This window comes from Periplaneta americana, chromosome 8 (assembly GCF_040183065.1).
Source record: "Periplaneta americana isolate PAMFEO1 chromosome 8, P.americana_PAMFEO1_priV1, whole genome shotgun sequence".
Classification (NCBI taxonomy): domain Eukaryota; kingdom Metazoa; phylum Arthropoda; class Insecta; order Blattodea; family Blattidae; genus Periplaneta; species Periplaneta americana.
In genome coordinates, this window is record NC_091124.1 from 6,790,048 (window position 1) to 6,807,098 (window position 17,051).

Here is a 17,051-nt window from a genome sequence, read left to right on the forward strand (position 1 = left end):
GGGACAAATTCTTACTTGTGATACTTAGTGTATCAATCTTTGCGTCTGTAACAGTTGTGCAGCATGATTATTCGTTTTATTATATTTTCTGTGACGTTATCGCTGTACTAATATTGTTATTAATCTACTGCTATATCAACAATATTTTGTAAAACGTTTGTGTCGCAGTATATAGGCGGAACACTAAGTATGGACCTATCATATTATATATGTGGTAAATCACATATTGAATAATTATTAATTAGCAATAATAACTGTATATCGAAGTTTTTCACACTATTTCATTTATAAGTCCACGTTACTGTTTTGGTACGTTCCATTAGACGTTTGTCATAAACGCAGAAAATAAAGCCTTATTTTTACGGTGTGAGCAAAACATATGTGTATCTTATCTGTCGCCTTCCATACAAGATAAGACATGTCGGTAAAATGACCTTGTACTGTGCTTCTATTTATTACGAGCGTATCACGACAGACCTTATCTCACTCGAGGGTGCGACATTCGACCGAGTTCAAGCGAGCGATTTAACTCCAATGCAGCACTTTGGTCTACGATCAGTGACATGTTAGGCTTGGTTAGTTCAGGGTATTGGTATAGTAAATATACAGAACTTCTTTTAATCAATCAGTCAATCCTGAAAGCATTAAAAACTACTCTTCACAACATTTGTGAGCTCTTGGGCAAGATGAAAATGGCCTGGCAGCTGAAACAGAATGACTTTAAAGTCGCATTCATTATTTGATTCTGGCCGCAGGTTCTGAACGAGCTGGAGCGGGTGGCGCCGTCGAAAGAGGACTACTCGAACCTGTGTCTGCTGCTGACGCTGCCACGTTTGTCGGATCACCTACAGTACAAAGACTGGAACCCCAGCAACGCGCGAGTGCAGTGCTTTCGCGAGGTATTCCCTCTGGTGGAGAAGTTCCTACCCGGCGACAGGAAGGCCGCAGAGGCTTCGTCGGGTGCGGCGGCTGCGAAGAACGACCGCCTGATCCACCTGATCATCAAGGGCATTCTGTACGAGTCCTGCGTCAACTACTGCCAGGCGAAGGCCACGGGGTCCAAGGAGTCCCAGCAGCAGCACGAGATGACGTTCTCCAGGCTGCTGGACGGCTCCGTGGGGTACAGCGACTCCGACCTCAGCCTGCTGTCCTGGCTGCAGAGCATTCCTTCGGAGACCTTCTCTGTCCCGTTCGAGCAGCGCACACTGAACGTGGACATCGAGCGGCTGGAGCGGCCGTCGCTGGAGACCTCCTGGACCGAGCACATGCTAGTTACTCCGATCAAGCCCAAGCTGTTTCCACATTCGGCGATGCCGTTCACCAGACCTCGCTCGGCAGCAGATATCATGTCGCGATCCTTACTTCCGGCGCTGGACGGTCTGCCCTTCGGCTTGGCGGGCCAGCAAGGGGGCGGCGCCCACCACCGCAACGCGAGCCCCCTAGCGACGGCGCTATCGGCGAGCGACGCCATGTCCAGGTCCTCCTTCGCCAGCTTCCACCTCACTGGCTACAAGAGCAACAAGCTGATGAACACGTCTGTGGACAGACTGTTCGAGAACGACGGCGACGTCTTCCTCAGCAGCAGCTACGCCGACTTCCAGCAGCTGCCGGCTATCCTGGAGAGCGCCCCCAAACCTCAGCCTCCTCCGAGGGCCAGGGGTCGCTCCCGCAGCCCCGATAAGAAGGGCGGAGCCGTGTCTTCTGCCGCATCGACGCCGGAGCACAGGGGAAGGGAGTCGCCCGCCACGTCCACAGCCAGGTCGTCGAGACGCGACTCGCTGACGGAGAAACCTGCCACGACCGTCGTGCTGACAGGCGCTGACTCCGAGCAAGGCTTCGACGGCGACCTGCTCAAGGAATACCAGCGTCAGAAGCAGCGGCTGCAGGAGACGCTGCAGCTCAAGGAGCGGGAGCGGGAGGAACTGGTGCGCCAACTGCAGACTACGGACAACCGTCTGCAAGACTCCAGGTACGTGCACGCTTGCATATGTTACGACTTGCCTGATCAGCATGATTGTCGAACAAAACAACTTGCGTGGAGAAGTCGTTGCGTAAAGCTAGATACTAAGAGATGTGAAGAATGGTACTGCCTTTGACTTCGAGAAAAAACGGGGCCATAGATGAGAAAAAGTAACCTTGTTAATTAAACGTTGATTGAGATATTTTCCTTTGGCCCAAAACGTAAGGAAAATGGGAGTGTCACGATGAATACAGAAGACGTGCTCTTGAGAGTGGGTTTGAAGTAAAGGAGTATGGAGAACTGTCGAGAGACACTGCAGCTGAGACTGAACCTTTCACATGATATTGTGCTCTCAATTCTAACCTGCAGTTCTTGCACTAATGGACACAGGTGTCAATCTTTTCTTAATATTCTGTCCATTGACCTCCGAGATATCCGTACTGGGTTCTGCTCACGTTACTTGGGTCTTCAGATCTTGAAAGATCTTCTTCATTCGAACTTGCTGTCGTGGCCTTGGTTTGACAAGGTTCTAACTGCTTTTGAGATAAAGCGCTTCAAAGTTTCAATTTATTGTAATATGAACATTTAGTTTCTTATACTTATGAAATGTTACCGTATGGCATCTTAAAGCATTGAACTTAGGATTACTTACTTTCATAGCCTAATTAGACCACTTATTCATTTCATTTAGAATATTTAATTTTGCAGTTAGAACTTTGTGCTTCCATAATGACTTTTCAGTATGAGGCAAGGTTCCAAGTGCTGATAGAACTTTGTCAAACTATTTTTATTGATTACTCAAAACATTATTATTCATTACATAAAACATTTAAACCCTGAAAAAATTGTTCTCTTTTAATTTATAATTGGATAACAATTAACATTAAATAAATTTAAAAACGTGACCGATTTTTCCAACCCCTGCCCTGTGCAATTGCATAGGAAAGTCATTGTAAACGTAATAAAATGTTATTGGGGATCCTGTTTTACGGTGAATAAGAATCTTAAATTTCGGTGTGAAGCTTGGTCAGTTTTGGTGTTATTTCGAGCAAAAATATAAATTTGATGTTAATTCTCGTTAAAAAAAAAAAGAAAAGAAATAACTTTTTGACTCTAGTCTTGCAAAATATATTACTGTAAATTTCTGCAAGGACTGGAATTCTGGATCATCAAGGCAATGTACATTTTAATAATATTTACAGTTTTGTATCGGCACTTAGAGTAGAGGGGGCAAGACCTGTCCTGTGACCTGTATGGAGGACGAAGATAGGTTTCAGTCTGAGATCAACTTCCACGTCGGTAGATTCATATAATATTAAACGTCATACTTCATGCAACAAACTCTTTCTGATAGCTCATTCTTTCCCCTCTCACATGCCAGGTCTCGTCTCCTCGTCTGTACCTATCGTGTAGAGAAAATCGTGTCAAGGCTTTCATACTGCGTGTGAATAATATAAACTAATAGCAAGGGACCACATAACATTCAGGCTATTTCTGCTTTAGTCTATATTTAAAAATAGTCACTCGAAATACGGTTTGGGTATTAGATTCAAAATTCTTTGTTGAAATAATTGTTTAAATATAAATTGAAGATGTTGTACATAAATATTAATGCACTTCTATTTTAATTAAGAAAATCTCACAACCTAATTAAAACAAATGTATATCAAAGAAGTCGAGTCATTCCATACCACATCGATATTTTTTGAGTACAAAAAAAATCAAAATTTCTCTTAACACTAGCAAACGGAAAATGTAAAAAAAAAAAAAAACTATTCTAAAAAATAATTCATAATTAAAACCATTCAAATAAATATATAATATTAAAAATAAAACTAAAACAATAAATTCTGTTCCGAATAAATGCGTTCTAAAACGAAACATTTCGCATATGCGAGTTTAAGTTTGCGATATTTTGATTTGGAAAGGCTTGGAACCTAATTTATGCTTTTAGGTGAAAAGCCGTGGTTCGTGAAGAACTGGGCAACTGCGACTCTCCCGCCGATTGCTACTTGTAATTGGACTTCATCTCACTTGACGAAGTCTGACTAGTGTAATATGTAGCTAGTCAGCGATGTATGCCATGGAGGGGGGAAAGGAACTGTCCATCCTACTCCATTATCTTTTGGCTTAGTTGCCTAATGAGTGATACTTTATTGGTGTCACTTGTGAAGTTAAAACCTGTCTTCGGACAGTTGACCAACAGCAACAAAACACGAGTTAGAAATTTGGCTTTTCAGCGAACTGACTTGTTGAGCATGCAGATAAGACACGTCCTAAGGTAATATTATGATACAGAACTCGACCATGACGAAGAACGATGTGGTGCGTAGACTAGCAACGTTAGCAGTGAGAGGGCAGAGCATTTTGGTTAATACTTTGGAGTTTCTTTCCTCCTTCACATAGCAAAGATCAAAAGGCGGGAATAATAATTCATGTGCAGTCAACGTTAGTATTGTAACAATGCTTGCATAATGAGCCTTACTTCATTCATTGCTTTAAGCGGTTTGACATTGTAAATGTTGAGACATCTAGCTTTGAAGTAGGATAAGTATTGAGATAAAAGTGTCCACCAATCACAGTTGTGGGAAGGTCTTAAGGCTTGAACTGTAGTGTGAAGTCTAAACAGGATCCTGAAATACTGCATTGATTGCAGTTCTAAATGTATCCCATCCTGTTATCTTGCACGGTGTGACTGTTCAATATTGCACCACAGGGAACAGTTATGAAGTCAAATGAAGTTAGAAATGCTACTCTGAGGTAACGCAGACAAGCAGCCTCTCTGAATACCATCAGATAGATTATTCATCGCTTAAATTTTGAAAGATGTTCCTTCTCTTTTCGTTCCCTTAGTTGGAAGAAGTAGATATCATGGAAGGGTAACCGTTCTGTCCTACAAACCTCCAGTTTTGACTAATTATTCTGAAATGCATGATCCTGAAAACAAAGTCAGATATCAAAGCAAAAGCAATACACTGCAGTCGTTCGATTTCTTTCATATGTCTGTTCTCTTTGGTTATAGCCTACTCCATATCACTTATAACAGATTGATCAGTCTTTATGGGCTTTGAAGGCAAAAACGTTTATCAGTTTCGCTATGCTGCCATCTAGCGACTGCACAAGAAGACAGTTATAACTCTTATTTGAATTGCATAAAGCGACTGCACTTCCATCTAGCGGTCGTTACCAATCGACAGCGGCGATTCTGGTGGATGTCTTCCGCACGTTACCGTTTTTAACATGAGAACGGCCAATCTGTTATATGATCAGGATTTCAGAGCCATTTGTGAGGAGTTTAGGGGTACTTTTGATACAACCTAGAATAAAGCGCACAGAGTTGGATGCGAATTCTTCTAAATACGATGAGTCAAGAGATAATTCTAAAAAACAGTTTGCCAAATATAAATGTAGAAAACTGTAATATTACGGATTTACGAACCTCTTTGTAAAGTGCCTGGAATTGGTGATTAACAGAAGCTGAAACATTTCTACTGGAAAGAAAACTTAGTTCATGGAAATGATTCATGTTGTCAAAACATCCTTAACGGATATCGTCGGAGAGCGTCTTGCTTGGCATTCTGTGAGCTGATGGAAGTAACACTAGTAAAATATTGTGTGCAAAACTTGTGAAAGACTTACTATACTAATTTTATTGTTATTACCGAAACTCGTCGAGGTATTACTAAAATTTATTGAAAATCCTCCGTCCTCAAGTGAGGTTGACCACTGGGATCCGAAATTACAAGCATCAAAATATAAAGAAAAATAAAATCGGTAAAATAATTATTCGCTTTATACATTAAAACACAAATTTATGTGTTAACATATAAATGATAGTGTAGAATTTGAAGAGAGGCCTTCAGAATTTCCATCAAAATCTCATAAAAGGGAATTTTAAAAGATTTTATGCTGGACCATGCCGAAATGTACTAATTATACACCTGCTAGCAGTCCTTTAATGCATGTCATTAAAGTACACCTACTCATTAAAGTACAGGTGTTCAGCCAATGACAAGCCAGCTTTGCACCGTTATAAAACCGCAAGTATCGATTATTCTCGGATATGCAATCGAAAGAGAATTAGCGAAAAGTCACGGAGGCTGGAAATCCAATACTGTCGCAAAAGGTTATGTTCTGTTACTATAATAATTAGCGTTAATTGTAAATAATAATCAAAGAAATTCAATTTGTCATCTCGTTTTTCAATGTCTAATTCAATAATCAAGGTTATATCAATTTTAACGGGATTACATCAAAGTCAATGACATTATTGTTCCTCGGAAAAAAATCAATACTTTCGCGTCTGCGCTCATCTCACAATTCACGACCTAGAACAAGGTCACTTCCGATCTTGTTAGATACAAATAAAATGTATACATCTGAATAATTTCAAGTTAGAAATATGGTCGAGCATAAAAAGTCGTATGAAACTTGCCTATAATGGTAATTAAGACGCTCGTATGAATATTATGAAACTCGCTTGCGCTCGTTTCATAAACATCCATATTTGCGTCTTAATTAATATCATTATAGGTTCGTTGCGTAATGTAGGGGAGACTGTTGTACCTTTAGCATAGTGTACCTTTGAACATTTTTTGTTTTTTAATTTTTGCTGCTACCTAGAGGACTCAAAATGAAGTAGATTGTAGATAAAGCCGCTAAGTAGGTCTGGTTGTAGTTTGTTTGATTTATTGCAAAATGCGAGTTCCGTGGACAAAATAAGTTTTTTAGCACCAAAAGTAAACATTTCGTTCATTGATGTGTGTTTTCTAACACAAAACCAGATTGTATTTGTTGATATCTTTCAAGTACGGTGTGTTCCCTATCATCTAGTGAGTAATAACATATTTTAATTTCCATGATTTATTAGAATCTCTAGTTTTCGGAGCCATATTTGTTTAAACGTGCACCCTCTTGTACCTTTGAACACAAAACATCTTGTACCATGGAACATGTTCCAAATTACACGATACTATCGGTTTTTGTTTTTCTTTTATTTTAAGGTCATGTCACGAAGTAAGTCTGGAGTTAAGAGGTCCCCAAATGATTCGGATGTCTTGAAGAAAGCTGTTGAAGCAGTTATTGCTTCTCCAGGAAATAAAATCTCAATCAGAGAAGCCTGCTCTGGTTTATGATTGAAAATACATTTTAAATATAATTGTCAGTTTTTACAGCTATTTTCCCACCTATATTGCATGTGTTCCAACTTACAAGAGGGTATGTTCCAAGGTACATGATCCTGTTGTACCTTTGAACACATTACATATCTCTTCATTTTATTTTTTCCATCCTTAATAGATCTGTAAAACAGGAAAATATATACAGGAAGTTGTAAAGGAATCTTCAATAATTAGTTCAAGCATTTTTTCATTTAAAAAAATTCATTTCCAAAAATTAAAAAAAATATATATATATATGAAAAGTGTTTCAAGGTACAACAGTCTCCCCTACTATAAGAATATTACATGTAAATGTCGGGAAACCTGAATGTTCTGATTTGCCAAGATTGAAGACGGTCACTTATAGGCCTACATTGCATCTGAGGCTTGGCCTCCACAGCACATTGTGGAGGATCAGAGATGTGGATACAATGCACACTCCGAAAATGAAAGTTTTAAGGGCAGTAAAGAGATTAAAATTGGAATACACACTGAGAATTATAAATCGAAGATTGTCGAAACAAGCAACTGACAGAAAATGAAGCGGGAACGGAAATCAGTGTAATACCTATGATTAAGATATGAACGTGATGATCACTACGACACTTGCTCGTTCGTATCTGGACTAAATCGGCAGACTGGAACGTTTTAATTGGCGGGACGGGTTGAACGAACCGCGCGTCACGTGGAGTTCGCCGCAATTCATGCTGGGTGAATATTTCGATCATGATCTTCACGTGCACTTTAAATGCTTCTGAGTAGTACAAGAAGGAAAATGTGTTACGTGTTGGTGTACCTTCTTTCTTACATGACTGTCTTCGAAGGAATATATCAATGCATATGAAATGCGTTGCATAGGTGCCAACTATTATGGATTGTCATAAGAATTACGGGACAGAATATATGGAACGTAGTAGAGTCCATACGTTTCAGGCATTAGATTAGGTATAGAAATTACGAAATATCTTACGACACTTCAGAAGGACAAGGGTAAAATTCGGTGTAGTTAATCGGGTAACAACTTCAAAGAGCCCAAAGAGGCCATTATGTCACTGATCAGTAGCGGCCCGCGGTTACAAAGGTTGGCAGTTCTGCATGAAAAATGGTGTATTTAGCAAACGCATGCTGTTTATTGCATCTAAATCGGATGACGCGTGTAATTACAGCCCCTTCTCGAAGTTGACTGTGCACCCGAAATTGTACTCCAACCATCCGTGCGCTACACCTCTCCCACCTGGAACAACTAGTCACGTAGTGGAGATGTGCCCCAAAAGCTTTTCTAGTTTTTTAAGTCAAATTAACTAAATCTTTCACTCCGGTGTTTGTTCATGTATTTTCTCCTCTAAACAGAATACAGAAAGCGTTTTCATGAGCGCAGCAAAAAACCAATCGTTTCCATTACACATTTCAGTATTAAAATGACTAGTAGGCTACATGATTTCCTCGACTTTTTTCAGAAATTTCAATATTTAAATTTTGTGTAGGACGTCCTAATTTTTTACGTAAACATGCAATTTCTCTTTTAATTTCGAAAAGGGTTGGTTGATTAGGTTTTCATTTCATTAATTTTTAATATAAAATATTTCCTTAGACACACTGACTAATCACATCACACCACCCACAGTACTATAACACACTGGAACTGTAATGATATTCAGTAGTCCAGAAGCCTGTGTGTTCTAACGCAGGTCATAAAGAGATGAGGGTGTTGACGGTTCTTTTGTATATTCGGAGAGAGCTGCTTCGGTTGCAGCTCTAATGCAGTCTTATGGGACGGTGAAGAAAACCAGTTTTCTGCTGCCGACTACCCTACGTTGAGCTCAAGAGGAGTATTTCGAGCTCCAGGAACTGCCGATCACAGATCCGAAAAGTATACTACAGCTAAAATTCTCGAGCAGTTCAAGGCTCCTACAGACAGTAAAATCTCGAATCGAAGGAGAATGAATTGGAAAAATAAATGAAACAATGAACTAGATTACATAAAAGCACGTTTTACATTTTTAATTTTTTCAGGTCCATTTAAATGGCGGTTCTGCAGCTCTGCAGTTCTTATTGTAGAGCCGCCCCTGTCACTGATAATAATTTTTTACATTGAAAGTCTTCACTCTAGTCATATTTTGCATGTTGTGTGATATATAGTTCACATCATTACCAGAACCTGTTATATTAAATCTGTTCTATAAATTTAGTCGAGCCTAAAGTTACATAAAGGCAAGGTAACTCATCCAGAGCGGAGGGTAGGCTTGACAGAGAATGGGAACCAGCCAGAAGAAGAAGATACTGTAAAACAGCCCTGGGCAGAAAGAAGGAAAGTGGTAAGCAGATACCCCCGCCCTTGTCCTTACCGCTTCAGGAACGAACAGTGCAGCTGTGGTGGATTTTAAGCGAGCAGCTAGAGTCTGAAGCTATGATGCATGCCTCCAAGTCTACTCGTATCGGTTCGATACATAACTGACTGCCGGGGATCTGTTGTAAAACACACGCAAATGCACGTTACATTTCATATAAAATTGAGTCTGGCAACACCTGGCTTCATACAAATCTGTTACTGGAACGGCTAGGTCAGAGTTCTCAGAATTTGTCTGTATGAGCGCCGAACCCTGAACCTTAATGAGTCCTCTCGTGATGTACTGTTTTAATGCGCGGCATCTTTTGGGTCAGAGGTTCGCTACACACCTGACCGACCTGGTGTGCAGTTGCAAGTTCCTGAGATATCTAGTAGCGAACAGCAATTCGAAAATAACAGTTCCATACAATAATGAATAGCTGTTAATATCGGCTTACAACTGGTGTGTCTGTGATAGGATTCGAGTGCGATCCTATCCTGTATTGAAATTCCTTCTATTTCTCTCAGTCGGGAATACAAATAACGGCATTTAGTTCACACACCAAAACTTAATACATCTTTCACAAATCTATAATAGGGTAAGATGTTGGAGCTGCAATCGTTGGTTTCTCATTGACTCCCATGTTGCAGCATAGGGGTTCTCAGTCGTTATAAACTTTCTGTTTAATTCTAATGAAACACTATTACTACTGCTACTACTACTACTGCTGCTGCCACTACTACTACTACTACCGCTACTACTGCTGCCACCACTACTACTACTACTACTACTACTGCTGCTGCTGCTGCCACTACTACTACTGCTGCTGCCACTACTACTACTACTACTACTGCCACTACTACTACTACTGCTGCTACTACTTCTACTACTACTGCTGCTGCCACTACTACTACTACTACTACTGCTGCTGCCACTACTACTACTACTACCACTACTACTACTACTACTACTACTGCTTCCACTACTACCACTACTACTGCTGCTGCCACTACTACTACTACTACTGCTGCTGCCACTACTACTACTACTACTACTACTGCTGCTGCTGCCACTACTACTACTACTACTACTACTACTACTGCCACTACTACTACTACTACTAATATTACTACTACTACTACTACTGCTGCCACCACTGCTACTACTACTACTACTGTTGCTACTGCTACTACTGTTAGTATTACTACTATTACCACTACTACTGCTACTACTACTACTACTACTGCCACTACTACTACTACTACTACTGCTGCCACTACTACTTCTACTACTACTGCTGCTGCCACTACTACCACTACTACTATTACTACTACTACTACTACTACTGCTGCCACTACTACTACTACTACTACTACTGCTGCTGTTGCTACTGCTACTACTCTTAGTATTACTACTATTACCACTACTACTGCTACTACTGCTTCTACTACTACTGCTACTACTGCTGCTGCTGCTGCCACTACTACTACTACTACTACTACTACTATTGCTGCCACTATTACTACTACTACTGCTGCTGTTGCTACTACTACTACTGTTAGTATTACTACTATTACCACTACTACTGCTACTACTGCTTCTACTACTACTGCTACTACTGCCACTACTACTACTATTGCTGCCACTATTACTACTACTACTACTGCTGCCACCACTACTACTACTACTACTACTACTACTACTACTACTACTACTACTACTACTACTACTGCTTCTACTGCTCCTACTACTACTACCTGTCCTACAGTATATCATTAAAGGTCACGGCACAGTCTAGTATATACAGTCACGAAGCTCATTGCGTAGGGAATACGCTTTTTATAGATAGTTGCTAACCACTATGATCGCTACATCGCCTCATTACAGACAATGCGAAATAGTACTGGCACAGTTTATTGTTCCTAAAGTCTGTGTGATGTATCTTGTCTCATTGTGAAAAGAGAGAGAAAGGAGATGTCTTACCTCGTCGGTATTGTTATGGCAATGGGGGAGTGGAGCGATGCCGTCCATCCATCCAGTGGCGGAAGGGACTAGTTGATACATTCTGTAGCACAAAATAAAATAACAAAATATCTCTCTTCGTACTGTGTAGTTCCGACACTGAGCTTGTCTTTCAAGAAACTGAGTTCCAGCAGCCTGTACAATAACAAGGTTTTGAAAGGAATCCTGAAAATTTACAACCCTCCTATAATCTCCACCCTCATTTGAAGGGACTTGGTTTTATTGCTACTGAGACAAGATAAACCTTACCAGGTATAGTACTCTCATCACCTCGAGCTTCGTGAGTGTATTGTATACTAGACTGTGGTCATAGATAAAAGGACTCTCCATTAATGTAATTCTGTGCGTGGTAGTGTAAACAGATCTATTCAAGCCTTTTGAATTATAGACTCATACATAACTCATCTTTAAGGCGCAACCTGTTCAGATCCATGCACACTACACACGTGACATTGAAGAAAGTAGCAGAACCATTGTAGCTTCCTTTGCATGTGTATAATGCAAGGCCACAATGTTATTGGTAGAAACGATGTCGATCATAATTATCGTCAACACCGTAGCATTTTTGTTCCTTCTCTATAGGGAATGGATTTTTATGTACCGAAAATTGTAATATATTTATTTTTATGTGCTAAAGTACGAAAATATTTACTATAATAAAAATATATATATTTTTTGTTTAAATATGGCTGCTTAGTTTGTAAAGAAATACTCATCACTCACACTTGCGTAACAGTTTGTAGTAGTTGTCCGAGAATTGCAGTGAACAACGAAGGTCATCTCCAAATTCTTCATCACAATGATTGAGATTATCTCTGAACAACGACTTAGGCCCAATTGTATAAAACTCCCTGACTAAAGATCAACTTTGATCGAAGATCGAAAAGTGAACCGAGTTCAGACACTTCTTCTATTGTATAAAACTTTTCTGCGATCAAATTACCTTGGTTCAAATGCAATCTAAGTTCACGTGAAAAGGATTTGGCAACATCGCATAAACAGGTGAAATACGTGATGCGCGGACAGGTTTGTTCAGTGTTGCCAATCTAGCGACTTTAACTCTTTTTCAACAACAATTTCTTTTAACTTTTATATTGCTTAAATAGGGATTCAGTGACCTTTTTAGCACCCCATAGTGACAAAATTTAATCTTTCTTTGTTGATAATGAGAAATCTAGCGACTTTACAACTACTTTTTGGCGACTTTCCGTACACTCTGTTGGAGACACTGGTTTTTTGTGCAATGTAAATAATGGCGGACAATAAGAAGGTTGACTGTTCTCCGAGTTGTTATGTTATGGTGTTTGATACTGCTAAACATAATAAAGCTTTATAAAACGACAATTTTCGTTTAGTAATACAGTTAATTGAAAATTTATGAATGTACCTATCATATCCATTAATAATTAATGGTTGTTATAAACATAATATAATTATAGGTTATGTTATTTGATACGGCTGAACACGATAGAGCCTTATAAAATATAAGATTGTTTGTGTATTAAGGCAAGAAATTGAAAGAAATATATATAAATGTACCTATCATATCTATTAATATTAATAATAATGGATATTTTATTTGCACAATCTGTCACTCGTATATTTCAAACAGAAAAGAAATAACTGAACTTGGATCATCTAACTTAATCGGAGAAATTTCTTCAGTCAAAGTTGACTTTAGTTTGAGACAAATTAATCTCAGATTAGACTTTATACAACACAAAATTCCAAGTTCAGCTGAAACAAGGATCAATTTAACCTCTGATCTAAGATTAAATGGTTTATACAATCGGGCCTTATACTGTGAAAACGACTTTTCCAAATCACGGGACGTCAGACGTGCATAGAATGTCACAACACATACACCGTCAATTTCATCTACAGGAGCACCTTCCAATGCTTCAGCAGCTTCACACTTTTTTATATCTCCTGTTTCTCCCGAACACGTTCTGAAATTTGTCCCTTAAGGCCCTTGACTTTTAGCCGCAAAAAGCAGTCGCAGGGTTGCAGTCGGTAATGTATTTAAGGTTGCTTAGTGCTTGTACAGGGACATCATTTTATTTTTACTAACATTTTTAATATTAACCTGGCTATACCTTTGGATTAATGGTTCAGAGCCGGAAACACCATTTGTTACCCCTTTCCACGATTGAAGTTCGATGATACTGGCGTAAAATACAAACAAATCACTTTACTAAGTATAGGAGGGAAGGAAAGTAGTTCATCCATTTATGTAAACTGGGAGATATCGTAATTTTGAGTTCGATAATTTTCATTAGGTTTTTGTTTAATCAATATACAGTACAGTATTAACAATGAGTGTTTTTACTCACGAACTGATCTATCCATTCGGACGTATTCATTATGCAGTGTATATTATACTGTGTACAGCACATTAGCGTATAAATATAGAGAATGAAGTTAAATTGAAAAATAATCATAATATGGATATTTAAACACATTTTTTTTAAATGGTGGCCGTTCATTTCGATACAGGCTTCAGTTCTAATGTGCATATTATCGCACTATAGACTATTGCATCTAATCCCAATTACCAGTTTCGTCCTTCGTACTAGTAACTCATGTTGAAATAATTCTGTACCTACTATATAAAAGAGTACCTTACGTACTGTAAATTCAATCTTCACTTCTGCCCGACCCGCATATATAAAATTACTCAGACATGCTATCTACTGTCCGTCCAAGTTGTTATGTCGCAGGATCGTAGAAAGGGGGAAAATCACGTGACAGTTAATTAGTTTTATTTAAGTTATTTTAAACAGTTGCGGATGAGGGAAATCGGGATGCGACGTAGGCAAACGGACGGCAGTACCTGTGCGAAAATATGATTTAATATTGAAAGCTCTTTCGTCACTGGAAAACGCGAACATCTTTTTTCTGGAACGTACTATACTCACTAACTCAATACTGTTTGTGTTTACTACGACCTTAAGGCGACTTTGACTGTATACGCTTGGTTCTGTGAGGAGAACAGTTGGAAGTTCACTAGTAGATGGGGTGGGAGTGAAGTACATTCAAAAACTCAGGTAGAATAAAAATTGAAGTAAAAATAAAATGATGTCCCTGTACTTCTAACCTGGTAGCGAGTCCAGCTTAATTCCCACGGCACGCACCTCCCTAACTGTTTCGGGAAACAGGTTTTTGGGGGTTTCAAGCTTTTTTATGGTGTCACATAAAAAGCTTAGAATTGGTGACTATAAAGCCAAAACGTTTTTTAAACGTCCATCTTTCAGTAAAGAAGATAGCGCAGGAAAATTACCTAAATAAACTTTTCAAAGGTGAACAAAACGGGTGGGGGGAATTTTATAAATATGTGAAGAGACGACGCAAGGAAAACTATTCGAGCCTCCCCCTAAAAAATGACCGCAATCAATTTATCGTACAGGACAGCGAAAAAGCAGAAACATTAAATTCCTATTATGCCACTGTTTTTGGGATGAGGACAATAGTACCACACTTAGCTTCTGTGGAAAATACGGGTCAGTTTTCTATCAAGCCTAGGGACATAAGGAGAAGGATCTCTAAATTGAAAACTCATAAATCAGTAGGACCTGATATTATCGCCGGAGACGTACTGAAATTGGGAGGGGAAGCCATGATTCCCTATCTAGTGAGTACATTTGAAATATCAATTAACAATGGTACTGTCCCGCGAGATTGGAAAGATGCAATGGTGGTGCCAATTTATAAGTCAGGGTTTCGCTCAGATACAAAAAATTACAGACCGGTCAGCCTCATCTGGTTTGCAAACAGATGGAACACTTGATTTCAGCTTATCTAAGGCAGCATTGGGATAACTCAAATTGTTACATAACTGTCAGCATGGATTTCGTGGGAGCTATTCATGTGAGAGTCAATTAGTAACTGTATGTCAGGATTTAGAAGACGGAATAGATTCCAGTAGCCAAGTAGATGCAGTGATTATTGACTTTTCACGCGCATTCGATGTAGTCCCACACGATATATTGTTGGTTAAACTACAATCAACGGGGATTGACTTCAGAGTACTCCAGTGGATCAAGGAATTTTTAACTTGTCGCACTCAGAGAGTACGGGTAGGGGAGGAATTATCGAACCCAATTGAAATTACTTCCGGAGTCCCACAGGGGAGTGTCTTGGGGCCTCTTCTATTCCTGGCTTTTGTAAATGATCTGCCAGTTAATATCTTGTCTAGGGTTCGCTTATTCGCGGATGATTGTATGGTATACAGGGAAATAAAAAGTTATGAAGATACTACTCTTCTTCAGACTGACCTAAATAGAATAAACGATTGGGCAATAGCCAACAAAATGGAAATAAATTCTCTAAAGAGCAAATCCATCAGCTTTACAAGGAAAAGAAATAAAATAGTCGCATCGTATACGTTAGGGGGTGAAACCATTCCGGAAGTTAACAAATGTAAATACCTCGGAATAACATTTAGCAGCGATCTCGGCTGGGGGGAACACGTTATGGACACAGCGGGAAAAGCATGGAGAGCGTTACACTTTGTGATGAGGGTACTAAGAAAAGGCTCTGATAAATCCAAAGAGATTGCATATAAATCACTAGTTCGTCCAGTAATGGAATATGGTGCTGCATGTTGGGATCCTTACAGGTTAGAACATATTAAGACACTGGAAAAGATTAAAAAACGGGCTCTCAAGTGTTGTCGGAAAAATTCACCATTAAAATGGGACACACTCAAGGACAGGAAAACGCGAATTCCATTATGCGCACTGTTCAAAACATACAGAGGTGAGCCTGCCTGGAGAGAAATAAAAAATAGGTTGCAACCGCCAAATTACTCTTCAAGGAACGACCACTCATATAAATTGAGGGAAAGAAGACAGAGGACGGACACTGGAAAGTTTTCTTTTCTCAATCGTACTATCAGGGACTGGAATGCTTTACCTGCAGACTTACTAAAGGCTTTACCAATAACCAAAAACGTATTTAAAAATAGGCTTAAGGACTTTACTAATAGACGGTAATTATACACAGTATGTAAAGAATGTAAATGATATTTTGTTATTGAAGTGTTGTATCAGTGAAGAATTATGTTGTGTCAGTGAAGTGTGTTGTGTCAGTGAAACGTGTTTCTGTCAGGGAAGCTTTATAGTTTATAGTGGCAGTGCAAAGTATTTGAACAGTGAAATGTTTTTGAAGTGTTAGTGAAATCAGAATAGAATCAGTGAAATGTGTCGTAGTTCCAGTGCAGTGAGTGAGTTGACAGCGAAATGAGTGTAATGTGGAAAGGTACTTGTGCAGATATGAACATATCGTACTCGTGGGTTTTAGTTCGAACTTAGATTTAAGATACAAATTAGATTTATTTTAAATGTTATTTTAAGTGATCGTGCTTCATTTAATTTAGGATATTCCCTTATTATTATTATTATTATTATTATTATTATTATTATTATTATTAGTATTAATTATTGGTATTATTATTAACTGTATTTTTAATTAATAAGTTTATTATCGTCATTATTGAGTGTAATTAGTTACCATTGCCACCGGGTATATACCCATTGCAGTGTGAATAAATACATACAATCTTGAAGGATACCGATTGGCGTA

The 17,051-nt window shown here is 39.0% G+C and overlaps 1 protein-coding gene across 1 annotated transcript in view; it reads left to right on the forward strand.

Annotated features, from left to right (window-relative positions):
* Positions 1-17,051, forward strand: part of LOC138704435 (WD repeat-containing protein 47) — a 193,905-nt gene that overhangs the window by 38,886 nt on the left and 137,968 nt on the right. The window contains exon 3 of the mRNA XM_069832303.1: positions 756-1,969. Within this exon, the coding sequence (XP_069688404.1) occupies positions 756-1,969 (1,214 nt within the window). The remainder of the gene's footprint in view (positions 1-755; positions 1,970-17,051) is intronic.